The sequence below is a fragment of the Falco punctatus genome (genome assembly GCF_963210335.1).
Source record: "Falco punctatus genome assembly, chromosome: 4".
Taxonomy (NCBI): Eukaryota; Metazoa; Chordata; class Aves; order Falconiformes; family Falconidae; genus Falco; species Falco punctatus.
Genome location: NC_137583.1, coordinates 65,883,050 through 65,910,585, shown reverse-complemented (window position 1 = coordinate 65,910,585; position 27,536 = coordinate 65,883,050). Strand labels below are relative to the sequence as shown.

The following is a 27,536-nucleotide window of genomic DNA, read 5'->3' as shown; positions in this document are numbered from 1 at the left end:
AAAATCAGCATACTAGAAAACTGACTGCTACCTAAAACCTGGGTTTAAACATGACAGCTCTGTGAAGCTGCCATGATTGCAGAAGGAAATGACCCAGTCCAAGACCAGCAAGATCAGTTTTGTTACACTGGGCTAGACCACATTTACTATGAGGTTCAGGCACAATTTGATTTTCCATGTGCTTACAACTAAAGCATCAACGGATTTAGTTCACAACCTACCAATTTGCTACATAGTTCCTGGTTTCCGAAAACAATACAGATAAACAATGATTCAGAGGAAATCAAAACATCAGCTTCAGGTTATAAAGCGCTTACAAAATGCAGGAAGGATTTTTTCCCCTCTATGTTTATATTGCAGAGGTATCCAAAAGCATTAGATTTTAAGAGCTTTGGAAAGAGGTTTTTTCTTTCGCTGAAACATCTGTTCGTGGCTACTGCTAAAGGGTTGATAGCAGACTGATGAACCACTAGTTCAATTTGGCATGGCAAGCCCTGTATTCCTTTGATACAGAAGTAAACTGCATTGCTGACACGCATGCACACAGACTCTCTCAGGGTTTCTTCTCCCATCACTGGACAAGGTGTTTAAGCGATAACTCATTAACGCTTATATGAGCTCTACGTGTAAATCCTCTGCAACACTGATGGAAAAAGCAGAAGGCAGTGCTTTGCCAGTGCTTTATCTAAAGCCTTGACATCACAAGAATTAGTCCCTTCTACGACAGAGACATCACAAGAATTAGTCCCTTCTATGACAGAGCAGTGCTAAAGACTTCAAATTATTTTATCATTCCTTAAATTAGTCAACAGGCTTTTTTAAAATTCTTCTCTTTAACAGCATATGACTTTGGGTGAAAAGGTTTCATGCTTCCTCAATTCTCGCTTTATTTTCTGAGCTGCACAAAATGTAATGCAATAGAACAGAATATGATTTATTTCTAATTACCATTGCCCAAATGCACAAAATAAGAACAAAATGCTTAACTGAAGAAATATCTTAAACAGCAAACCCATGGATTTTCAGAGAGTTTAACAACAGTGTTATTCTGCTACCACCAAGAAAAAGCAAACCCCAAAAAACAGAAATTATAAAAACAAAAAAAAACCAACAACCCCAAAACAGAGAAACTGTTGACCGAAAAAAGCATAAAGTGGTAGACTAATTTTCTATGGATGAAAATCAATCTGAAGCAATTAAAAACTAAGTTCAGCCTTGCTTCATATCGAATTTATAGCAGCATCTTCTAATATATTCTCTGTGTGTCACGCACACTAAAAAAGTCCCAGATTTAATGGCTACCTCTTATGTTTAAAACTTGCAACTCAAGCAAGCAGTCGTTGCATCTTCTGCCAGGTGCTATTTTCATCAAGCTGCTTTTTGCGTTTAAATTTGAAAATCCTTTCAAACTAATCCCATCCTAGGCAGTAAATCCAACCACCCCTGTGGCAAGGCAAGTCTATATTACCTAGCTCTGTACATCGGAAGCTGAATTGCTGCAGAGCAACCGCTAATAACCTCATTATCCACTGGGACCCTGCAGATGGTATGGCACAGAATCTACACAAGCGATTCTTAAAATTAGTTATGAGGTTTTAAAATTGGTGTCCTGCAAAGCAAAAATTCAAACAAATTAATGAAATGCCCTAATAAGCATAAATGGATGCAAGTTTGATTTATTTATTTTTGTACTTTAGTATGACTGAAATAAAGGAGAAGAAATGCTGAAATTAATTATAAATTCCCATGAGTCACTGCCTTTCATGTGAATGAAGGCTCAACATGGAGACTAGACCAACCAGTAATTTATTGTCCCCAATCAGATACTGAAAAACCATGCTAAATGCTCCTGTTATTTGTTCTATAACCTGCCATGAGATACAAAATTCACTTCGTAATTCTGTTTTACTTCCTTTCTCTTACCAACTATCCAGAAGGGTTGCATGGAACAATTTTAAGGCACATTTTAAGTTGGTCCATGCAACCTCCATGTTTCCCGATTCCCACACCTAATACATTAATTGCCCTTCGATGCGTCACATAGAGGAATAAAAACATGCCCCGATTAGCTGAGCTGATTTGACTCACCCATTATCCTACTCAGTGCTGCGTTCTTCGTGGGCGACTCGCTGAGACCCTCGATCCCACCATAGAGGGAGTGGGAAATCCTCCGCTCCCGGTCATCCAGCAGAGTCTCTATGGGCAGCTCTGGCCCCGAGGGGCTCCCAGGTGACTCCAACTGCACAGAGAAAGGAAAATTAGCGCCCAGGGTCCATTTAGCAGCATGGGGGAACTGTAACAACTTGCCTAAGGCCTAGACTTGTCTGGGACCAAATGAGCTAGGACTTCTCACCCTGGATAAATATAATTTGCAATGACAGCTCTGCTTAATGACCAACTTTCTAAGCCACTTTACAGTGCACCTCCCATGGTGCCCTGTCAAATTTCAAATCCTTCAACAGAAAATTGCTGGGAAAAAAACAAAACAACACAAACCCCAACAACCAAAAAAACCCACAACATTGCAGTTTTGTGTGTCTTTGTTGGATAATTTCTTAAACAGACAGTTTTGGCTTTTTTCAATACTATTGGGCAGACAGCTGGGCCATCTTTCCCACACTGACAGCCTGTCAGAACAAGGCTCCTGTCAGGAGTGCGGAGCAGTAACTCCACGTGGAATTGGGCTGCTGTTGCTTTTTGAAGTGGTGCAATTTGCTTCCAAATGTAATCATCATGGAAACCCCCAGGAAACCCCACCACACGTATTGGTAAACAGTACACAAACACTCAAATATTTTATAGTTAGGAGGGAAAGGGAAAGAAAAAAAAAAAAAAAAAGAGAGAGAGAGAAAGAAGTCAAACATCATAGTAACTTTTTTTTTTTCTTCCTACTTATGATGAGTTCTTTGCTCTGCCTTTCCTAGTTGCAGGGTACAGAGACCTCCCATGCTTTGTTCAGTGTGGAAGCTTCCCTGATCCCTGGCATGGCTGCAGCATCCAGAACTGGCAAGACCTGAGGTGCCCCCCACCTATCCCAGCCCTCAGCCCCTGGAGCTGCTGGGTCCCTGCCCACCAAGACTCCAGGCAGACCTCCCTGGCCACGACAAAACAGATGCAGTAGGTGGTGGAAGAAGTGATGGAGATGGGCTGCTTGGCCACACGCACAGAGGAGAAGACTGCATGTATGCCACTTCCCCACCCCAGCTGCTCTCCATCAGAAGGCTCCCCCGAGCAACTTCCTAGCCCAGCCTTTGTTTGTAGAAGCTGGTCATCCCTTGTTTGCCTGTATATGCCTCTCAGATTTACAAAAAGAGGGGGGAAAGTTGTATTTTCCTCAGTGAGCTCCAGCAAATCAGAGCTCAATGGAAAGCAGCACCTATGCAAGGTAAAGAAATAAAACAACTTGATATCATCCAGCTGGATTTACCCACCGCATTAGCCACAGGCAGCTCCACTACCACTGCCAACAGCCCCTGGGAGCAAGGAGAGTGAGCACCTGTGTGCTCACTGGCCAGTCTGGATGCCAAATTTGTCAGTGCCCAGTTGCTCACTGCAGAGACAAAAGACTCCCCGTGCTGTCACCCAGCCCTCACGCCATCCAGCCTTCTTGCCCCTAAAGCTCTCGGTTCACCTGAGCTCCAGCAGCCTGCCGGCTGCTCAACAATGGTACTGGATGAGCTTCACTGAGACCATTACACCAATTCACCTAAACAGCATGAACTGAATCTGGCCCTATTAAAAAATAAACAAATACTAAAAAAATAGATGTGTTTTGCAGGGCAATCATACAAACTCACACATAAAAGCACTAGCTGTTGTCACCAACACACCTCTTCAAATTGAAGCGTACAGTTAAATCTCAAGAACAATGTCCTTACAGAATACCACAGTATGTATTTATATGTATTGAAATACAGCAGGGAGCAAGATACTGAACACACTGCAAACTCTTTGAAGCCACTGGGAACTCGGAATTCTTATTCCAAGGACTGTTCTCTAAATGAGCATGAGAGGAGCAGTTCATAGTTTCACGAATTACAATAACAAGCTACATGTTTGATAGTTGTTTTTTCTTCTTGTAACAGCTGCCCATTATTAATCACTGTACCTGCATTCCCCAGATGACTAAGAAATGTACACTACAAAAGATTTTTTTAAAAAATATGCTTGAAGGGCTACAAAGCATTCAACTACAGTCTCCACAGCAGAGGCTTTGAAGTCAGCCCAATGGACTAACAACTCCTGACATTTGAGTACTGGCATAACGCCTGGTACATGAAGGGGTGGAGGTTTGCGAAACACCACATTACAAAGTCAAGGAGACCATGATCGGGAGGTCGCAGAGTCTGTAAAAATTATTATTTCTGTTCAAAGCCATCATCTGTTTAATATAAATGAGATATTTAATGAAGTTCCAAATTGTAGACTTATCTCTCCCAGTTTGATAAGCACTGGGGAGATTTACTGCATCGGAGGGTCAACACAATTACAATTGGAGGCACGTCAAGCTGCAGGAGAATAATAAACTTGCAGTGCAAGTGAGTTAGACTCAATAAGGTTTAAATTGTGAAATGAGGATTTGTTTTATTAGTTTTTTTAAATTGCAGATTACAACTGACAGCTTTACTGAAAAGTAAATTAAACAATATTTGTAGCCTCTGTAATAAACGAATCCAAGGCAAATTCAAGAATATAAATGTTAAATTCTGAAACACTGTAAGAAAAAAGCACAAAGCAACATTAGACTGCTTGAGAACTTAAACTTGCATGATAAAGGCACTAAATGATGAGCTAACCTTTACATCACTGTCTTTAAATAAGGTGTGAAAATATCAAAGTGCTTTGGGATTTGTTCTCCCAGTGCTATATTGATGACTTTATGTAACAAGTGTCCAGCTTTTAGTGAGCCATATCGCACAGTACTTCTTCATATGACAACCCATCAACTTTCAAACTCATTTGTAGGAAGGTCTCAGGAGATTTTCAGAAAGATACTGACAAGAAGAAAGCTCTGAATCAGAGAAATAGGTAGAAATTCACTCCTGGCAACGCAGTCAAGTACAGGGTAAATAAAAAGGAATAGCAGGAGGTTGTGTTTAGATGGCTGTGTTTTGTAAAGTGAATCATGTATTTTAACATTTTCATGGGGAAAACTTTTTCCATTTCTAATTAGCATCACAAAAGGTGGGTTTAAACAAAGGCATCAACAGCCAACTACACAAATATTTTACAAAAGTTACAATGCCTTTTATAAAATAGAAAAAATTAGACAGGAATTACAGAACTGGCTTTCACAAAAAACCAGTCTTTTCCTTACATTGTTAACAGAAGGTTTGTGTGAAAAAAAACCTACATTGTGGAAACTGTTTTGTGGGCAAGACAAAGAGACTGACAGTCCAAAGCAAGATTGCAGTTGAAATAAACACTTGTTCTTCCTGATGCATTTCTAATACAGAGCTTGAATTACACATTCCACTTCCTTCCCTTAGCCGATATCATAGAATCATAGAATTGTTTATGTGGGAAAAGACCTTTAAGACCATTGAGTCCAACCATAAACCTAACACTGCCAAGTCCACCACTAAATAAACCATGTCCCTGAGTGCCACATCTACACACCTTTTAAATACCTCCAGGGATACTGAGGCAACCACTTCCCTGTGCAGCCTGTTCCAATGCTTGACAACCATTTTGGTGAGGAAATTTTTCCTAATATCCAATCAAAACTTCCCCTGGCACAACCTGAGGCCTATTCATATAATTTAATTTGATTAACTGCTAAGATGTAGGTAATATAAACAAAGATGTATGAATTCTTGACCTTCATTAAAGGCCTGGAAAAGAACGCAAGCTAGGCAGCAACTGGCCCCTATACTTCCTACCAATAGCTGCCCCAGGCAGGAGCATTTCTTGGTGTGACAGTTCAGAGGCACCGACTGTTTAAGGTTGGACCCAACCACTGGACATTATCTAGTCCAACCTCTCACTCAAAGCAAGGTCAGCAAGAATAGGTTGCCCAGTGACTTGTCCAGCTGGATTTTGAATACATGGAAGGAAAGAGACTCCACAGCCTCTCTGGGCAACCTGTGCCAGTGGTTGGCCACCCTCTCAGAAGAAATTCTTTCTCTTATGTTTAAAAAAACTTCTTGTATTTCAGGGTCTGCCCATTACTTCTTGTTCTGGCCCTGGGCAGCCTGGAGATGAGTCTGGATCCATCTTCTTTATTCCCCCATCGGGTATTTATAGACACTGGTAAGGTGCCCCTGAGCCTTCTCCTCTCCAGGCTGAAAAGAGAGTGCTCCCTCTCTGGGTCCTAGCACTGATCTATAATAAATTATCATATTTATAAAAATGCAATAAAACCTTACGCTACAGATTGCCTGTATCTCCTTTTCTCTCCATTCTCTTAAAATAAAAATAGAAACAATATTTTATATTTTTTAAAAATAAAAAATATCTCTACCCTGGCCCTTTGTCATTCAAATAAGAACCAGCTGTCTGCTAAAGCACTGTCTGTACTAACTACCCCAGCTGCTGCTTATCTAGATGACAAAAGGACAACTCATGTGGTCCTTCTTACTTAAACACCACTATTGATCCTATCTGAAGTTATGCACATAAATATGAAAAACATTTATGCACAAGACCATTGCCAAAGTACTCAAAGCATAAACAGACTTTTTTATTTTTTTAAAGAAACAATAATTAAACTTACTTTTTCCTTCAGAAAGGAAATTATCCAAATACTGGAATGCAGGCATTATGGATTTCAAAGAAGCCGGTACGGAAATTTGCTATATATTACACTGCATATAGGGTACCGACACTCTTTGTGTCACACAGAATTTTTCTCCAGGCTTTCTTTTTCCTTTCTTATCTGTACTGTGGTTAAGATGTCCAAAATGCTTTAGCTCCTTTTTCAACACATATACTTTTACAATACTGCTACCAATAGTAGATATGATTTTCTTTGTTACCACCCAAGCTGGGATCCTGTTTTAGGGACAGATGTTGCAAGATGCAAAAATGTAGGTAAACAGCCAGTAAAAGGGTCATGTTTGACCTACATGCACAACCGTGCACTAGTAAAAGTAAAATCAGTACAGGGTTTCCAAGAAATACTGCATTCTTCTTCTGACAATGTTAAAAGGCAAGCAGAAGACAAAAAAATGCTTTCAGAATTGGTGGGAGGGAACCCACACAGCTTTGCAAAATGTAGTTAGACGGTAGGTTATGGGGTATGGGGAGAAACCTGGGCCAAGATGTAGCTTATAAGTTGATGCTAAGGATGGAAAAATAATAAAGGAGAAAAAAGTAAGTCAAAATAAATGGGGACAGGTAGTCGAGCAGAACAGAATACGCAAGATACTACAAAATAGAAAAACATGTACATACTTCCCCCATAACTAACTTCTAAAAGTATTTCTTGGGATGTTTACTATTAGAAGTTTACCTAAATGCACTGAAAATCATGTACCAAAAAGACCACCAGAGGCCTAAAAGGAGACCATTAACAACCCCTGTATTAAAAGCTCAGGTAAAACGTGCCACGGTTAAAAAAACCCAAACATCATATGGCCCAAGAAATTTAGAGGAAGAAAGGAGAATTTAAGCAGCATCCTTCAATGGACGCTCAGACCGAAGGTAAAATGTTCACCAAGGACACCAGACATAAGAAGGAACACAGGAACTCAGCTGCAGCCCCTGAGGACAACCGTGAAAGGGGCACTGAGGGAGAACTCTGCAGCAGGGAAGCTCAGTGATTTCTGTGTCTCAGCCTTTGCTGCTGAAGATATCAGGGAGATTTCTACACCCGACCCCTTTCTTGGTAACAAATAAGGAGAGGAGTGAGATCAGAAGAAGAAAATACACAGGAGCGTTAGACCAAATGGGTAGGTGAGAAGTTAACATGTCACCCAGGTTGGATGGCATTTTCAAACATGAAATTGCATAACTGCTGCCCAAAACGTTCAACACACTGTTATGAACAGCCATGGTGCCTGAGGACTGGTGGTTGCCTTTATACCTAGAGGGTATCTTGGGAACTACAGACCAGGCATCTAACCTCCTTATGGATAGAATGGTGGCAACCACAAGAGAGTAAGAATGCTGAGCATGACAGACATGGGTCCACGGGGAAATCCTGCCTCACTGGGATGCTGCATATTCACAAGGGTGCCACTGAGCTCTCTGAGCTCTCAGGCAATGAAATGGACACGACATACTTGCATCTTCAAAAAGCTTCTACCAAGGCTTCATATCAAAGGCATTAAAGAAACTAATTTTTCATGGGACTGGACTAAGTCTTCATTTTCTGAGTTGAAATCTGGCTAAAGGATTGGACACAAAGATCAGTCTTCAGGGTGGAGCAAAGCCAGCTGTAGGGTCCTCCAGGGATCAGAGCTAGGAACAGCTTAGGCTGATGAGCAGCTTTATCAATGACTTGGAGAAGGGAGTGAACAGTGAAACCATTGTGTTTGGAGAAGATGCTAAAGCCTTTTCATTAGTTAAATGAACTCCAGAAGGTCATCACAAAACTAATCTAGTGAGAAAAGAAAAAAACGAATCTGTCATCGCAATTTCAAAGTAGGTAACTAGGTGTTGCATCCAGGGAAAAATTATGCTTAACGTTTTATATTTCCACACATACCAGGAAGAAAAAACAAAACACATTTGCTTGCTTCCTTTCTTTTATAATGAAACTACTCATTTGCAAAGTGTCTCTCACTGATCTGTTTACCAGTCAATTTATTTAAACAGCTGATGGAGTCCTTGTATGGTCTGGATTCATGACTTGCTCCATTTTCCAGTCAGCAACTGAGGCAAAGATGAACAGCCATGCAGAAAAAAATTTAGGGATCTACAAATCATTTGCAAACCTTCATTTCAGGGACATTTAGCAAGACATTAATTCTGTCAAAAAAGGGAGATAGACAAGAAAAAACCTTGAAGTCTCTCATTTTGAGGAAAATGGTGATGCTCCCCATCATGATGGACAAAAGCTACCTGCATATGACATGAACAGAGTGCAGACGAGCAATCTGTCCAGGTTGCTGGACTGAAAAAAGCAGGATTCCAAAAGTAACCATTACCTTTATTTTCTTGAATCAGCACATACTGCTGCCAGCTGCACCGATCTGCCTGACAGTTGTGCCTAAGCGCTGTGTATGCATTATGGTGATACAGTCAGCAGCTGTTTGCCCATACAGGCTAATCATAATAATATCACTAATTAACAGAACATGGCACAAGGAGCTCCACTGCTCCTCCTTAAATCTTAGTAATTTAAAAAACATCGGCCTTGAGTTAAAGATCTAAAAAGCTGATGGCCATGTCTTCTGAAAACTAAGGTGTTAAATACCTGCCATATATGAATATCCAGTCAATATTAGTTTTTCTTTCCGAATTGCTACTGTCTGCACAACTTTGGAAATGTACCTTGATGTCTATCTGTGCTTATATAGGAAAGCTGAAGAGTCAACACACGATGCCGATCACTGAGGGCAAGGCTAAACATTGAAAGTATAATTAGAACAGCATATTTAACTTTTTTTGAAAGGGAGGCAGAGTGCCTTTGGTATATCCATATCCCAAATTAAATGTTTTTGTTACACTAATCTAACAGCTTCCATCAAATATGCACTGTGTGATTTTTGTCTAGACTGGCTGAGATATTAAACAAAGCTTTGCAAGGTTTGCAGTAGTGCAGCTAACAGAATTAACTACATCACTCTGTGTAGATGTAATGCAAACAGGAGAAAAACTCAGATACACAGTTTTGGCTTGGAGTTCATTCATAACTACCACCAACTCCATGCTTACATCAATATTTACTACAAGGTAATTCACTTGAAAACCTGGATGGATTATACTCTATCTCCTGGCGAGTCAATGAAAATTCTTTCTACAGGCAACTCTTCAGTTCAGTAAAACCACAACAGCGTAAAAGCACTTTTTACCTTCTGGGAAGTTTGTGGTCTCTTTTGAGTTTATAGTTATGTAAGTGTTGATGATGTAAATGATCTCCTCACAACCTCTCTGAAAACAAGATAATACTCTGATGGTGTTTATGTATATTTTTATTGTTCCTGTAATTGTTTTGGAGGCTTAGACTACAACGTAAGAACTGGTGAAGCTGTATGAGAATAATGCTAGCATAAAAAGGGAGTATCAGAGGTCACTTCACAAAGTTTTGAAACAGTTTCATACTCAAGTTAAGTAGACTTTGACTTCTGAAGCCTGAGAAAGCTTTCTAACAAAGAAACAGCTCCTCTACAACAGATGGGAGGCAACCACCCCTGCCTCGCTAAACTGAGGACAACAAGGGTTGAGCTGTCCCTCTCTTCATCTCACAACCAACATACAAAAACCATGTGAAAATTCTGGTCTGAACTGTAACACACAGAAATGTCACACTGCAGAACTGTGCTGTCAAATGAATTTTCCCTGCCCTACAATTCTCAGGGCAGATTATGAAAATGAATGTTAAAAACAGAAGAACTGTAGTCATACTACTAACTTCCTTAAAATTTAATTCAAACTCAGTTTTGAAGAAAAAAAGACTGTGTTGCTTATCTATCTCAAAATAACTCAGTTTGATTTTGCAAATGCAAAACAATCACTGGACTTGAAGCCATGGGGGAAAAAAAGCCTTGTTTTTTTGTTCTTTTTGCTGTTGTTTTTTTAAAAGCCAGATAGCAAATGTTTTTATCATCTAGACATTGAGCGTAATTCTCTTCTGCACTGGCATTATCACCCCTTGTACAGATTCCCACTCTGAGACACTTGCAGCTGCTCCATGGCATGGCATGGAATCCCAGGGTGCAGAGTTCTGGCCTTGTGCTGCGCTGCAGTACTGACCATGCCACTGGAATGGAGCAGAATGAAAAGCTGCTGTTGGTGATATGCAAAAAGGAATATAATTGGGCTCGTTCCACTTCCACAGAACTGTGGTGCTGGAAGACCAACAAGAGTGTAAGATGTATTTTTTTCAATAAAGCAGGCACATACAATGCTGAATCAACACAGGAAAGAAATCAGTTGAACAGGATCTTTTTTGTTGCTGTTGTTATTTTATGGTGACTCCTTTGGAGAACCAAAAGAGAGAGAAAAGCACAGAAAGCACCAGAGAAATAGTTTCACAAAGGGTAAACATTTCTTTTTTTTTTTCTTTAATAAAAAACAGTAAAAACCTAGTTGTTTAGTCTAGAGAAAAGAAGGCTCTCTACGACTGCCTGAAAGGAGGTTGTAGTGAGGTGGTTGTTGATCTGTTCTCCCAAGTAACAAGAGCTAAGACAAGAGGAAATGGCCTCAGATTGTGCCAGGGAAGGTTTAGATTGGATATTAGGAAAAATTTCCTCACCAAAAGGGTTGTCAAGAATTGGAACAGGCTGCCCAGGGAAGTGGTTGCCTTACCATCCCTGGAGGTATTTAAAAGGTGTGTAGATGTGGCACTCAGGGACACGGTTTAGTGGTGGACTTGGCAGTGTTAGGTTTATGGTTGGACTCAATGATCTTAAAAAGGTTTTCCAACCTAAATGATTCTATGCTGGTAAATGGTGTAACTTTTCAAGACAGGCACTGCCCTTCTCATGCTCTTACTTCTAATCTGCAAGCTCCTGAATTTGCCACCAGTCCCATGTCATTTATTTTTTGTACTAATACTTAAAATCTTTGCTGGTGGCATCTGCAAGAATATTCTAACTATTCTTGAGTAAAAATTCTGTCAGATTTAAGGAGCAGTGTCTTTAGTTCTTCATTGCTGGGTTTGCTGCGACGTATTTACAAACACTGTTTTGATACATTTGATCTAGAAGACTTTCACTAAGAGAAGAGCAAACATCTCCATCCTTTTTGAAAAAATTATACTAAACATAGAAATGGTGTATAATATTTCATCCTCTTTATGCAGTAACACATAAAATGCATCTGAAATTGGGTAGGAATAAGGAATAGCCTACAAAGGACAGTCTGGTACACAAGTTCAGAATTAGGGCTAAAACAAAACAACACCAAATATAAAAAGGTCGGAATTCTTTCAACACCAAGTGAGAAATCGTGTGCATCCAAGTGGGCTTTCTAGCAGTATGTATATCTAAACATCTGTATACATGTATTAAAGCTGTGTATAAGCAGTTAATCAAGAGGAGCTTAATACTTTTAGAGAGGCTAGTGTCTTTTTCAGCCATGGTTTTATAATACACTATGGGGTGGAAATTTTTAAAGATCAATTTTATGCATTGAAAAATAAACCATTCCTTTTTCCCCCAGGCAGGATCAGCCATACTAAACCAATTTGTGCACATCGCTTTTGAACCATGATACTCAAGAAATAACATTCCTGGTAAGACCCTACCGGTGTTAACAAGAATGAATGACTTCTAGATGTCTTAAGAACAGATGCTTCCCTGACCTAACATTCAACTGCACCCTGTTTAACTCAGTGCATTTCTCCAATCTGTCCAAATCATTTTGAAGTCTAATTCAGTCCTTCACAGCATCTGCAGCCCTTCTCAGTATCATATGTCCATATACTCCTACTATATAGCATTATTTACATTAATCTAGAAGATAAACTATTAGAAAACATGAATATGTTTCAAAACATCAATACATTAACATTGCACTGGAGGACACAGTAGTTATGAATAATATCAGAAAAAGAATCACCACTTCACCCTGAATTCAGTATTTCATACTTCCCTGCAACGAAGGCCAAGACATGACATTTAAAATCCAAATAACGGAATTATTTGCATCAAGTTTTGCAGAATCTTTACATGGAACTTTTAATTTCTTAGACAAAATATATTAATGAAATATAAGACCTCTACTCTTAATTAAAAAAAAAACCTGAAAGTGACAAAGAAGCAAGTTAGTTAACACTAAGTCTATAAATGAAAGATTTAATAGACCTACAGAAAAAACTCCAAGGAACAGAAATCACGTAAACAGTCAGACTGAATTACAAAATCAATATAGGTTTATTCAGTGTTTCCTGTTATTCATTGAGGAAAATACTCAAAAGAAAAACTTTATTGATTGATAATAAGGTTAGCATGTCTAACACTGAATTTCAGATAATTTTTTAATTCTCTCTTTAGCTTCTCAAATATTATATTCCAGGCCTCAGAGGAAACATGACATCTCCTATAAACACAAATGCCTTAGAAGTGAAAACACCCAGTCGTGTTATCAAAAGTGTATTACCTCATTGCATTTACTTATTCGCCTTGCAACAATAAGCTGAATCATTCCCCGTTTGTTTCCTTCAGTAGACATGGACCTCCTTAAGGTTTCCATAGCATCTTGATTTGTTTTGCCCAATAATGATTCTCCATTTACTGCTATTAGTTGATCATTCACTCGAAGCCTGCCATCCTGGAAAAGGAAAGATTATAACTACTTACATAAAAGACACACACAAGAAGTTTAGTCTGCTGAAGAGAGGAAAAAAACGAAAGAAAAATAAGCAAACAACTATGCTTAGTCCGAATAGTTTATGGCCAAATGAACAGTGGTATAATAGCTTCCATTGCAGCCACTGTAGGAAATGTCTATTCCAATTACAGATCTGCACTGCAAGCTATTATGATAACCTGTTTGCACAAATAGCATACTAATTGAACTGTCAGGGATAGCTTGTATCCTTCCCAAAAATCTACAAGGGCTGTTTAAATCCTGGGATTTGCAAACAGATGAATCTGAGTAGAAATCTAAACATTACCTCTGATGGTGTAATTGGAAAAGCTAGTTACAGAGAGGTCTCATTCTTCTTGAATGCGTGGTTATTTTCAAAACAGCGTTATTATGGAAAACCAAAGAAGACCAAAGTATACAGATGTTCTCTCTTACCTTGGATGCTGCTCCACCGTTAATAATGGACTTGACGAAGATTCCTAAATCAGCATGGTTTTCTTTTGACCGGTTACCTTTGACGCTCACGCCAAGTCCAGCTGATCCTGAGTCATTCAGTGGAACTTCAAATGTCAGGAATTCCCTGGTGCCATCAGGGGTGAGGACAAGCTCCTCTTCTTCTGCTTTCTGTCGGGAAGATTAGCATGGGATTATAGAAGAGCATTTCTTTGGGAATTCTCCTCCCTTTACAGCAATTAGCATTAAAAAAACTCTGCTTTTAACTACAATGCCATAATATTTTCCACAGTAATTACTTGAAGAACCATGCACAAATAGTGTATTTTCAATCACCTCCAGCTGATGCCTAGATTTAGAAATATCTTATGTTTGTGTCTAAGTGCTTCTCTCTAGTAAAATAATTGAATCACATGTCATTACTGAATGTGCCATTAATACCAACTCACCTGTAAGCTGCTATTTCATTAACTGAGAGCACTATATCAGAAAGATTTTCTTACTTTCAAACCTACAGAATTTATTTTAAAGTATTATCATCATCTATGGTAGCTTTGCAGTCACGGGGAGGAACAAAGTGCAAGAAAATCAAATACAAAAATTACACATTCCCCTCACTTCATTTATAAACTAGCTGTGTTAGGAAAAACAGAAAATTACACAAGTGTGATCTGCAACAGCACATCTCTGCTATTGCCAAGCTTAGCATCAAATCCAGCTCCAAGCACCAATTTTTCTCTCTTTCCCAGCTCTGCTTTTCACCTCTGTCCTCTTAACCACATCTTCAGCTCTTCACGCCCAGCTGTAGCCTGGCTGGGACAATCCCAGGTTTTGAACACCTCAAATTATAGTCCCAGGCCTGCCAGCGTCCCAGCAAGAAGCCGCTCAGCGGCACCCTTCCGTGCACCCAAAAGCCATGCAAGTGCAGGTGGCCGGCCTCTCACTGCACCCCCACTGAGCTCAGGGTGGCAGGGACACTGACGTGTCCCCACAGAGCAGTGGTGCTCGTTGGGGCAGCAGGCACAGGCACAACACCCAAGAAAGAAAATGGTCAGGCCCTGAGGAGCAGCACGCATGCACAAGTGGCTGCCGCCCAAAGGAGGAAAAGGAGGGATGGGCGGTTCACCAGCCCTGTCCCTTGCAGTAGACACTGTCCACTTGTCTCTAGCCACCTTTCAGTTCTAACAGAGCAGTTATAAACACTTTTGGTTGTAACTTTATAAAAGAAAGAAGTTATGGCCTTAAAGGCAATTCTCTGCAGTGGGCTCAGTGTCTGGCCTGCAGAAAGATGCTCATTAACCCAATTGTGTGGGTTTTTCTCACCCATATGAAGGAGAAAAAGAACATCCCCCAGAAGGTGCACACTAATGTTCAACAGTCGACAGTTCTTCTCTGGAAGAATTAACCTGGTCAATTTTTTCATAACCTTAGCAAATATGTCACCTCCCTCACTGACACTGATTTTATATTGACTTTTCCTATGTCACTCTCATCTATTTGCAAAGCTCTCTCCTGTTTTTCTCCTACTCCCAGATACCTGGAGCATGACAAGACACATGAAAGGTTAACATGTGCCTGCTGAGCCATCCCTGTTTCTTAAGACCTGAGGAAATGCAAAGCTGACAGGCTCTTCTGAAATTCAAACACAGACTACAGCAAAGATGGATGTGAAAGCCATGTGGAGTACAGCAGACTGAGATGATCAATTTGGGCACAAGCATGCTAGTTGTGTCACCATTGACCTAGAAATGCAATGTGAAAATGTCACACGGGAAGGCAGCCAGACTGCTGAGAGAATCGGAACAGCCAAAGGAAGAAAAACGGGAGCTCTATATTTTCCCACTTGGTTAAAAGCATGAACCTTAATGTGTTTGCCAGCCCTTTCCCTTGCGCTGGATGCTATTTGCTCGTCTCTAATCACCTTTTGTTTATAACAAAGCATAATGCTTCACCAATTAAAAAAAAAAAAAAAATTAACACACGCTATCCAAGTGCCCTAGCTTGGCTGGCTCACTTGTGAATCCCATTATCCAAATACACCTCTTGGCTATGCAAAACAGCATGATCTGTGATAGCCATCATGAATGGAAAGGTGCACTGTGTCCATGGGGAAAAAAATGGATTTAAAAACTATTTTCCAAATTTTGGGAAAATAACAACCCTAATTTTCCTGCTTGGGTCACAGAAGCACAAGTTACAGCATATATTTGAATGCACCTTTTGTCAGGTGGCTGCAGAGTAAAACAATCTGAGACAGATGCACATTACCTTTTATTTCCTGTAATACTAATAACTTTCATATTCCTTAATAAACAGTAGTAGCAACAAAAGCTTGCAAGCCAATGAGGAGATAAAGCCAATGTAGGATGTATGGGTAGGAAGCACATAAGATTTTTCTTTATTACTGTAATCATAAACCTACAATCAATCCCCCCCCCCCCCCCCCCCAGTATTTTCTAATCTTCTAAAATATCTGCCAGAACTTCAGCCAGAGCGATCTTCCTTCCAGAGCAGAGAACTAAACTGCTTCCCTGCACAGCCTGTCCCCATAGGGTGCACTTCTATATGCCAAAGGGTCAATGGGACAGAGCATCTTAGCAAGCTTCCCCAAGGACTTGGCTAATGGCCCTCCATGCTACTTCTCTTCAGCAAGACCCAAAGAGCTGCATTATCAGCTCAGCACTGTTCTTAATGTGAGCCTTCTGCTTGCTTGTCTTCTACAGTCCGGAATAAGGAAATAAGCTATTATCAGGCAACAATCACCTGAGTGTGCAGGTGAACTTAAGGCCTAAACTGGAACAATCTTAAGGAACTCCTTAAGCAACTGCACCTGAGTGAGTAGAAGAGGTTCACAAAAAAATGAGAAACAGCAGCCTCAGCGCTGGAACAGAAGTATTGAAGCCATGATAAAATTGCTCGATCATCCTAAGAAAACAGTTACCATTACTGGGCTAAGGCTAAATAGCTTTAGGGACTTCACCAGGTATCCACAGCTTTTGTTCAGCTATGCCAGCTTCTTTCACCACCATACCTGTGTCTGCAGTTTTGGGGACAGGAGAAGCCTTTTGCCCTCTAGAATCTGTGTCTCATCTGTCAGTGCCATATGCTTGAATGAAGATTTTTAAAAGAGGAAGCAATAGAGAGAACAAACATTTCCTTTTGATATCCCACCATTTTTCCAAGAATACTTAAGAGAAAAATGTGACTTTCATGAGAAACTGCTCCATTAAGATTCAAGGAAGGACTATCAATATGAAAGTACAGACTTTAACATTTGTGCCACACCACGGTACCAAAGAAGGTCTTACTATATATGACATATATAATACAACTTCATACATAGAAAGCTTGGAATGAAACTATACAGTGATTACGTCATAAAGGAGCCACTGCCAGAGAAATAAGCAGGAAGATTTTAGCCTGATACCATAATAGTTTGAACCCAAGTTGCAAATACAAAACAAAAATAACAAACAACTCCTCAGACTGGCTGAATCCTTTGTTCCACAAAGCCCTTTAGAGTACAGAAACATTACATGTACAGCGACCCTCCCCAATCAAATATAAGCTATTATAAAAAAGTAAAATTTGCACTGAAATTGTGTAGAACATTCAGTATCTAAATGTAACAAACCATCACAATTCGCTAATACATCCACGAGACAGCATAAAAATGCATAAAAATCTAAAATGCAGCATTTAAAAATTCCAACTGAGAACACAATCACTTCCTAATTGCAATAACTTCCATTTGATCTTGATACACTCTAAATTAACAGCTTCACTATGTCAATCAAACACCTCAACACTATTTTCATGATTAGTTGATCTGTGGGAGAAATTTATTCCTTCATACACTTTGACAGGCCAGCAGTAAACACGCAAGCAAAATTATGTACTGTGAACCCTGAACAACAAAATTCAACTCCCTTAAGATTTTTCACATAGTATGTCCAAAACAATTAACAGCAAAACAATATTCCATTCAGACAGATTCTGATGAGGAAAAGGTCACCTGAAATGACTTCAGTTGGATGAATGAAGCTGCTCAAGTATGTAATTTGTAATAAAATTTCGATTGGTGATAAAATATGTAGTTGCCTATTTTTTGCTTCAAATTCATACTTAGCATCAGTTTATGCTAAATGACATTTGAGGTAAGTTTTAAACTTTTTAAATACAAGATAAATATATTTTAAATTTAAACCTCCTAACTTATGGCAGTGGTTTGATATATAGAGATTAAAAAAATTGTAACAAATGGGGGAAATTTTTTTCTTCTACATAACATCAGTTTCTGATCCAATCAGAAAACCTGATTTACTTTTACAAACGACATTAAAATGGACCTTGACACTAAGAGTGCAGTGTTTATCTCATCATATTAGTGACAGCATCTCCTTATCATGTTTTAAATACTATGAAGAAATTTCTTGCTTGGGACTTCTTCCCTTTATAAAAATCTCATCAAAGTTGTGAGTAAGCAGCATGAGATGGGTGAAAAAAGAAACCGAACAGCGAAGAAAAACCTCCTCCCACCTAATGGGGGAAGCAATTTTCAATCAAGCTGGGACAAGTTTCCGAAGTGGCTCGCTGCAGCTACAAATCTGGCTGCATTCTCTCCAGTGAAGTTCATTCTTTTGCAAGCTTAGACATGCTGTCTTCTCAGCAGCTATTAAGTCACTGAAACTTGTCTGCAAGTTACTTTGTGATTATGTATAGATAAAAGAACTAAGTTAATCATAGGACTTCCAGCAAAAATCCAATACACTCCTATTTCCTTTCAGAGAAGCAATTAATAAAGCTCTGCATCACCACTCTTAAAGGGTAACCTACATTTCTCAGTTATGTATATGAAAGCATGTACATGAAAACATTTACAGGGCTCTCGTATGCACACATATATAAAGGTACATATAAAACCACACCCTTATATATCTCACAATTAAATTCATATGATCAATTACGTAACTGTAGCGCAAACCCTACCCAACACCTCCAATGACCCCATCTACACTATTCACTTTACCTGCCCCCAAATCCTGTTGGACGCAGCCTTCTAACATCACAGCCCTAAGCCTGTTAGCCTCTGTTTAGTTATTATTTTTTTAACCTATCAACCTTTTGCCTCACAAATGCATCTTCTCTCTTTTGAATTTGTCTAGATGGAAAATCTCAAGTTCTTGAAAGATAAGTCCCATGGACATAAGAGCTCAGCAGGTCTAAGAAGTGTAAGTTGTAAAAGGACTGGACATTGCAAAATCCCAGGTTTAGTCATTTGGTTTCAATAATGGGGAATTGCCAACCTAATACCACAGCCTTTTCCAGGATATTTTCAACCTTTAGAAGATTTTAATATAGTATCCATTATTTTATTCTTTCTCACAATGTACCTGTGACACTAAGAAATCATTACTTCTATACACTGGGAAGCAAATAAAATTTGTCTCGGTTATTGTAATATAATAGAATTCTTATATATGCAGGAGAGAGATTTCACCTCGCTATTGTGCAAAGGTATTTTTGACATCAGAGATGACTCAGATTGTTTTGTCCTTCAAGTTAGGTTGGCAACATTGCTGTCACATCAGGCCACCTTCTAAACTGAGATGCGTAAAAAGATGATGACTCAGTTTTACCACATGCCATCACACATACAAATGTAGAACACAAACTGAACAGCTCTAAGGAACCAAAACAGCTTCCTTCGTCAATAACTGTTTCGTGTGGGGTGATGTTTAGTATTTATAAAAATGTAGATTTATTACTGCTGGAGGTACTGAAAACAGAGCAATGTAGGTGGCCTATAACGTACCTCTCTAACTTCAGTTGAGGCCTCTCCTCGGGAGGAATAACTGAGAGCTGATGCATCCTGCCGTGGGTGGACATTAAAGATAAATACAACTACAGAATCCCAGATTTAAAACTGGACCTCCAGCAGAGAAAAGCCTGCCTACTGATCCAATAGTGACATGCACACTCCAACACAGCTTCCTCCTGAAATACAAGGCCTTTTATCTTTTATTTGGTTGCTTTTTTCAAATCAAACAATCGTGTTGCGTTACAAGTTATAGGGGCCTGAAGTGTCTGCTTTCCTAGTTATACAATGATATAGGACTTAAGCCAACTAAACAACTAACATTGTTACACTTGCTTTCTTTTCCTTAACTCTTCCTAGGTTAAGTATTCTAATCTCTCTCTATGTTAGATAAACACTAATGAATCTTATTTGCACATATATACTGTGACTCGTTACTCATATTAGCTAAGTTAATATGTCACATCTGGCAAAGACTGTACTCCTTCAAATCAAACAGCAGCTGCTAAATATCAAAACTACATCTGAATTCTGAGATTTTATGGGAAATGTGGTCTGCTTTAATTCTAATCCCACCAAGGAAAAGTTTTTTGCATATTATATGTGGATTAACTTTGGTACATATTTATATGCAGAAATGCTAGCCCATGAAAATACTGCAAAACAGGCTTGTTACGTCTCCAGTTATGCCCATTTTAAGAATATAATTTAATATCAAAAAACATGTTCCACATTCAAAAATGTCTTCAATTTAATGTTTGTGATGGATTAAAAAATGCTATAGGAAAAAATTAAATGTTTTCCAAAGCACAGAAATTCTAGCATGCGATTTTCATTTAGTATGAAAATCAAAGCATAGCAAAAGCCCATGTTTAAGTACATCCACATGTTTGTTATTTTTCCCTATAAGAAGGCCATTGCTATCTATGCTAACATTATTCTCCCTAATGCTAACACTCCGATCTGGGCTGTCATAGAAACTGGTTTAAGCAGCTGAGATTCTACATTTCAAATCAACTGATCAGACCGCTAAAAATACTTTGTTGGTTACGCATCTCAGAACTTCACACAGGGACTAGTCTGTTGCCGTTACCATAATGACTGTACTTTATTCAGGCCAACAATATCCTGCTTCAAACTGCTATAGCTTCAAGGTCCCACTGCATGTTCTGAAACAAATATGTGATTGCATTGCTAACTCCATTTCTTCACAAGATGCTTATCCTAGAGAAGTGAAAACCAAGGGATTAGATATACAGCAGGTGTCTGCTCTGCCAAAGAAATGTGTAAAGCTACAGCTCTCTGCGTTATCTCTTGTACAAGAAAAACTTCAATGCCCAACTCAATAATGACACAGCTCCCTAAAAATCTTTATACTTCTTTCACTGGCCTATTGGATGTGCAAGACCCGAAAGACCAAAGAAACAGAGAGAGAGTGTCTGGGGAAGTCAGACAGGAAAACAAAGTTGAAAGGGAAGTAATGCCTTTGTAGAAGTCCATGGCAAGAAACAGGTTCCACAGGAGGCAATGCCCGCACGGGCCACTGGGACTGACCTGTGTCTTACTCCTACTTCTGCAGATATTCACGCAACCATGGCAAACCACGTCATCTCACTATTTTCCCTGGATTTATTAGAAAGGAAGAATCAACACCAAGAGTCTAAAGCCAACAGTGCAGTAAAACAAGCTTTGCACTCAAGCAGAGTTTTCAGAGGTTTAAATAGGAATTTTAAGCAACAATGTGAACTTTGCCCTCACCCAAATTAGGACAAGCATTTGAAAGAACCTGATGGCCCTATTGCCTGTGCTGGCAGTTAACTAACTAAAGGATCTGGCAGCCCCTTTCAGTCTCATAGTGTATATCTGTTGTTTGAATTGTAAATGCCTTACATAGTTGACTCCTATTATCCAAAACAACATAACGTCAGTATGTAGGAAATACCATAATAATGGTGAATAATGAAGCACACACCAGTGTGGCCTCAGGATGACTCTGCAACAGTGGCACTGAGGCAGCCCTGTTACAGAACCTCGGTGGAGGAACACATACATTGCCTTCCATGAAACTGGCAACTGGTCAGCAAGCGTGATCACTGCAAACTGAGAAAACAGCTAAAGCTGCCCTGCAGTCCTGCATGGAGCCAGCTTGGGAGTGCCACGCTGCAGCCCAGGTAAATCACCTGCAGACAACAGTCAGAACTATGAGCTTGAGCATCAGTCCCAAGCACACCCTTACACAGAAGTTTATGTGGATTGTCATTGAAAATTCCAGGAAATTCAGAGCACTCAAAGAGCATTCATAAATACAGTCACTCAACTGTTACATTAATTATTCACTAGGAATTCATGTCCCAGCTCTACTCTTTAATGCCCAGAATATACTATTCCATACTAGAGTACCTTCTATGGTAGAAGACTAAGTACAGCAGTTTCCTGCGGAAGATCACACATTCATTACGTGTTTCTTTCATACAGGCAGTGATCTACTATTTCTTACATCACAACTTTATTAAAAATATAATCTGAAACCGCTCAAAATAGCACTAAAAATGGCTTTTAAAACATTGTAATCACCTTGTGCCACACACAATTAGCAGATAAAAATATAAAAAAAACAATCAGCACAGGTTATTTGCAGTATTCCTAAACACCATGGAGGAAATAACAGCATTCATTTAGTCAGACCTCTCCTCCTGCAAGAAAATAATTCTGTATCTAATGACATCACTGCTGTTGATGTAGGCTCATATTAGTCAGTGTATGATCTTGGCTCAATTTTTAGACACTTGGATCACCTAGTGCAGCAACGGAAACTGATGAAGCTCTAAACTGTTCTCCAAAGAAGGTTCTATGTGAAGGAAGAGTTGCATCAACTGAATGATACAAAACTGCTATAAAAGAGGAAGTTCTGTGTAAGTGATAAATATGAATTGGTGGAGCTTAACTTACAGCTTTTGAAATATAGCTATGGATACACACCCAGTGAATATGTATCCTGAAGTAATACAAACAGCTTTCCACCAAAAGTTAGAAACAAACATATGTGCTCAAAACACCAATATCTTAAAGCTAAACACTGGCAATATTTATTTCCCCAAGATTAAGCTCTAAGAATTTTCCATCCATTAATCAATACAAATGATGTCTTTCTAGGCATTTGCTAGTATATCTCTCATATTCACAACAGAAAAAGTTGCAAACAAAATATGTATAAAAATAACTACGTGCTAGTTCTTACAAAATGCCTCTGACCACAGTTGTATCACCCTATTCCAAAAGCTTATGAATTCTTGCATAAAAGGTGCATTTGAAACCAAAAATGCTGATAGGTTTAGCCATGAAAATACCCTTGGATTCTGAAAAAAGACGGTGATCAAAATGAAATTTATATAACAACAGGAGCATCAGATGTTCAAGTTCAGAAGAAAATAAAAAGCAATCCCATTTGCAATTTCCATCAGAGCTGCTAAACATTTATATATTGTTCCAACACACCAACCGCTCCTGTTATGTCACTGTTACGAATCCTGCACTCACTAAAATTCATAACATTCTGCTCACTTACAACAATTTGACAGAAAAACAAATGAGAATCGAAAACTGAAGCTTTCCCATGCTGCTGAGTGAAACAATCATTAAATGAAATCCTGAATCTTAACTTTGAATCTCTTTTTACCAATAGACAACACCACCTCAAAAACACTTACTTATACAATAATTATTATTTTTCTAGTATTATGCTTACATGAAAGTTAACTTGCAGGTTGTGAAATCATAACATAAGCAGTGAATGACAATTGTAAAAGCAAACTACTACTGAAACACTACTGATTTTCAAAGAGTATGAGGAAAAATTAATTGGCAGATGTTTTACATAGCATAATTAACAGTTCATTTCAATGCTCCGTAACAAGATTAAGATAATTATGCTTAAAAAAAGAAATGTAATAATGATAAATTACTAGTTTTCATATTACGGTCAATCTCCTACATTCCAAATAATCACCACATTTAGAAATAGGTGCATCTGTTCCATGTTGTCATCAGATATACAAATGGCACAAACTCGTGGCTGTGTGAAACAATCTTTCAACCAAGATACAGGAGATTTCCTTGCTTCAGAAGTAGAGTGCCTGTTCCATTTGTCAGCAAAACAGAAGGTAAAAACAGCACTATTGTTTTCACCAGGGCACAGTTACTGGATAGAAGCTGAAGTTGCATTAGCAATTTACATTTCTTATGGATAACTGGAAAGCAAAGCTTAAATTCTGAGAGCTTAGCAAGTTACAAAAACTACTCCTATGACAGTTCAAGAATGAGAAGATGGGAATCTGTATTTTGTGATGGTGTGCAAAATATGAAGTCATATGCTCTCCTACATGGGTAGGATTTCAGGCCACCAATAAATGAATAAAAAACTAATTTTCAAGGTTTTCTTCATTACATCTATGAAGACTAGCTACAGCATCCAAGTGCCACAATATTAGTGTAAACCATTTCAAATTACCAGTTATATGAATGTAACCCCCGAGTGTTAATAATGTGCTGATAAATTAGGCATTTTGGGGTCTACATACACATTTTATTTCAGGCCTTCCGTTTTCAAGGGTTTTTTTTTTTCTTTTTTAATTTCAAAGGTGCATTTTTCTTCTATTTCCTCACAAAGACATAACAACAAAAAACAACCGCAAACATTCTGTCTTTAAACTAAAAACAGACTTCGTATTTTACCTCTCTCTCATTTCTATAGCTTCCCTGCTTTCATCATGCTTTTTTTTGTTGTTGTTGGGTTTGGGTGTTTTTTTTTTGCTTTGCATTCTACTATCAAGTCCTTGACACTTGGAGACTAAAACCTCACAACTAACAGCACAATGATCAGAGCAGGCACAGAAATAGAAATTGCAAGATTAGAAATCTTAAAGACCTGAAAAGTAGACAGAGGAGGAATAAATAGGGATTGAGGCAGAACCAAGAATAAAGGAAAGCAATGAAAAAGTTTCAAAAATAATATGTGAAAAAAAGAAAGCATGTGACTGTATTATTAATGTACAGCTGAGGAAAATTAGTTCTGTAGAATTGGAGTATAACACTTACCCAAAGCAAGGCAGATTGGAAGAAGAGAGGTAAGTGCAAAAGCATTGTGCATTACAAATACCCGCTCATACCTTTCACGTTTAGTCCATTTTTTACTTCCACCCGGGAGTAAGCAAATTTAAAGAGATCTATTGTTCCTACTATTGATCACTATTGATCTGAGCCTTCAAATAAGTAACAGAAAAATCCCACCCCATAATGAAAAAAACAAGCCATTAAGCAAAACACATCTTGACCAGCTTTCTAGCTTCATTCCCTCACTAACCAAGTAACTCTCCACACGTTTCCCAGTTCAGTTCCTTATTTCCAAGGCTTGCTAGGTCTTTCTGGGTGGTTTCTCAGAAATCCCTAGCTACTCATATGCTTCCTGTCCGTCTTGCATAATCCCCTGGTTAACAAGCAATTTTTAGCCCACATCCACAGAGAACAAATGAGAGATACTTATTTTCTTTTGGTCTTTCCTTAGATGAAGTCAGGGTGTTGGTCTCAAAAGAGGCAGAGAAAGCATTTACCATGGAATTGAATTCAAAACACTAACTTTGCAACAGATGAGCAACTGATTTATATTAACACCTTGTAGGTGATCTGACTAATCTTAATGCAGTTTTGGGGCAGAATTTCAACTCCTAAAACCAGGGCACTTTTATAAGGCTGCACCCACAAATTATTCTCAATTGTATTAAATTACAGGCGGAAATACGGTCCTGGGTTTTTATCTTTGATCTCCTTACGTATCAGCAGTACATGGTAAGAAACTATGAAGATAAAACCATACATATACTAATGAGATGTACTAAAAAGATACTGCAAGGCATGTCTGAAACAATGATACACCCACAATTTTGCAGAGCCCTTATGCAGATGACTTTCAAGCTAGAAGGACATCAAAAGCCAGAGGGATAAAAGTGAATATTGCTACATTCAACCCAAAAGCCCATTTTTACAGTTACATTCCATTGGCCTGAAAAAATAATAGTATCAACCAATGTACCCTTGACTATCTCACTGAGATGGCTCTTACATCTCTTTACCCAGTCTTGACTTTCTTTTTATCTCAGACACTACCTCACCATTGCTTGTAAGGCATTCTGAATCGCCTAGAGAAACCTTTTCTGTTTTTCAACAGCCTAGCTGATTTCAAATCCCTGCACAAATGCTCTTAAATTCTCCATAATCTAAGTTACTATTTAATTTTGAAATAGATACCTAATTGAATGGAGTTTCTTGAAATATGTTTTTAACTAAGATACACTATACCCTTAAGGTAATATATTCTTGTTATACCTCTGTTAATATTTCATAAAATCTTTTATTTTAGAAGAACTTTTAACAGATACTAGTATAATGTGTATTAAGACTGATCCTGTTCTACTGACTAAAATGAGGTGTGTAAACAGTATACAACCTCAATACACAGCCTCACTGACAGATCACATACGTACCTGTTACACCCCTCAAAGGGTTAAATCTGATACTACTTCCCTATAGTTTCTTAAAAATAACTAACAAACAGCGGTTTGCTATGAGGATGCAATTGAGCCTTAAATCCAAACTGCCTAATCGCTGTGTTTGTATCTCAGGATTCAGTCACACAATAATGATTTAAACAGTTTCAACAAGTGACCCAAGTTAACAGTCTACTCTTATCATTCCAACTTTAGGCCTTTGGCTAATGTAATTTCAAATAGCACTTGAACATACATAAGAACTGATTTGTACACAATATTCAAACAGTATTTGAAATTACATTAAAAAACGCATTTAAAATGTAAAGCTAGACAGAGCCATCTACAGTGTATAAGGTGAAAGGAGGATCTGTGAAACTTTGATGAAGTGCCATATCAATTTAAAAACATTTGGGAGTCTTCCAGTATGGAAAAGACAAAGCTCTTACCGTTTCCTTTGGAATTTGTGACTGGCTTTGTTCTGCATTCTAAAGGAAGTAAAAAAAATAAATAAGAACACGACTACATACGACATATACTATCTATCAGCAGGGGGATGAAACAAAGAGCTCTAATTCTGACGTGAAGTGGGTAATGGAAAAATGAAGGGTGTTTGTCACACCCTTGATTCAAATTTGTCTAAACAAGCACTAAATGAGAGGTGAACAAAAATAACCTCCAGTGATCTTAGGCCAGTGACTTTATCTGGCTGTGAGGTAGGTGGCTATCTAGCCAATGAAGAATCTCAGTTGCTTGTACCATTTTCTGGCTGGTGGAACACTCTCATTCAGGGATGTTCTTCCCTGGCCTTTTCCTTCTGCTTTGAAATTTTTGAAGAATGACCTCAGCAGCCCAGATTAACCCTTCCAAATATTTTAAACAAGTACCTATTTTTTAAAACATCCATTCTCACTTTAACAGGGGATTCCCCTTTGAGTGCATTTGGATGAACCAGAACTACAGCACTGGATAACCCAGGACAGGAGAGTGCTTTCAGTCCACCACAGATAGGACCCTCCAGTACCTTGCATTTCTCACCTGTGTCTTAGGGCACATAAGGCAAACATACCTCACTGGAAAACCTTTCTGCATCCCGCTACCAATTCCGGAAACGCACATAAGGAACTATTGCTCTTCCAAGCCCATGTCCACCCATATGAAAACCCCTTTGAGCATCCAGGAGCCACCTTGTTCCTGGCTGGATCATCATTGTTAGGCTAACTAGATATTTCTTTCCATTCAGCTGGGCCAAAATGAAATTCTAGGGTTTACTGGATTTTTTTGTTTTGGGCTGTTCTGCAGGAGAC

At 38.8% G+C, this 27,536-nt stretch overlaps 1 protein-coding gene across 16 annotated transcripts in view; it reads right to left on the bottom strand.

Annotated features, from left to right (window-relative positions):
• PARD3 (par-3 family cell polarity regulator) overlaps positions 1-27,536 on the bottom strand; it is a 481,499-nt gene that overhangs the window by 165,951 nt on the left and 288,012 nt on the right. For 11 of the 16 annotated variants that reach the window (XM_080384293.1, XM_080384294.1, XM_080384283.1 and 8 more), the window contains 4 exons: positions 26,679-26,717; positions 13,855-14,043; positions 13,210-13,380; positions 2,089-2,239 (listed from right to left, as the gene is read on the bottom strand). In XM_080384293.1, the coding sequence (XP_080240419.1) occupies positions 2,089-2,239; positions 13,210-13,380; positions 13,855-14,043; positions 26,679-26,717 (550 nt within the window). The remainder of the gene's footprint in view (positions 1-2,088; positions 2,240-13,209; positions 13,381-13,854; positions 14,044-26,678; positions 26,718-27,536) is intronic. The other 5 variants (XM_080384289.1, XM_080384286.1, XM_080384282.1 and 2 more) reach the window with 1 other exon arrangement.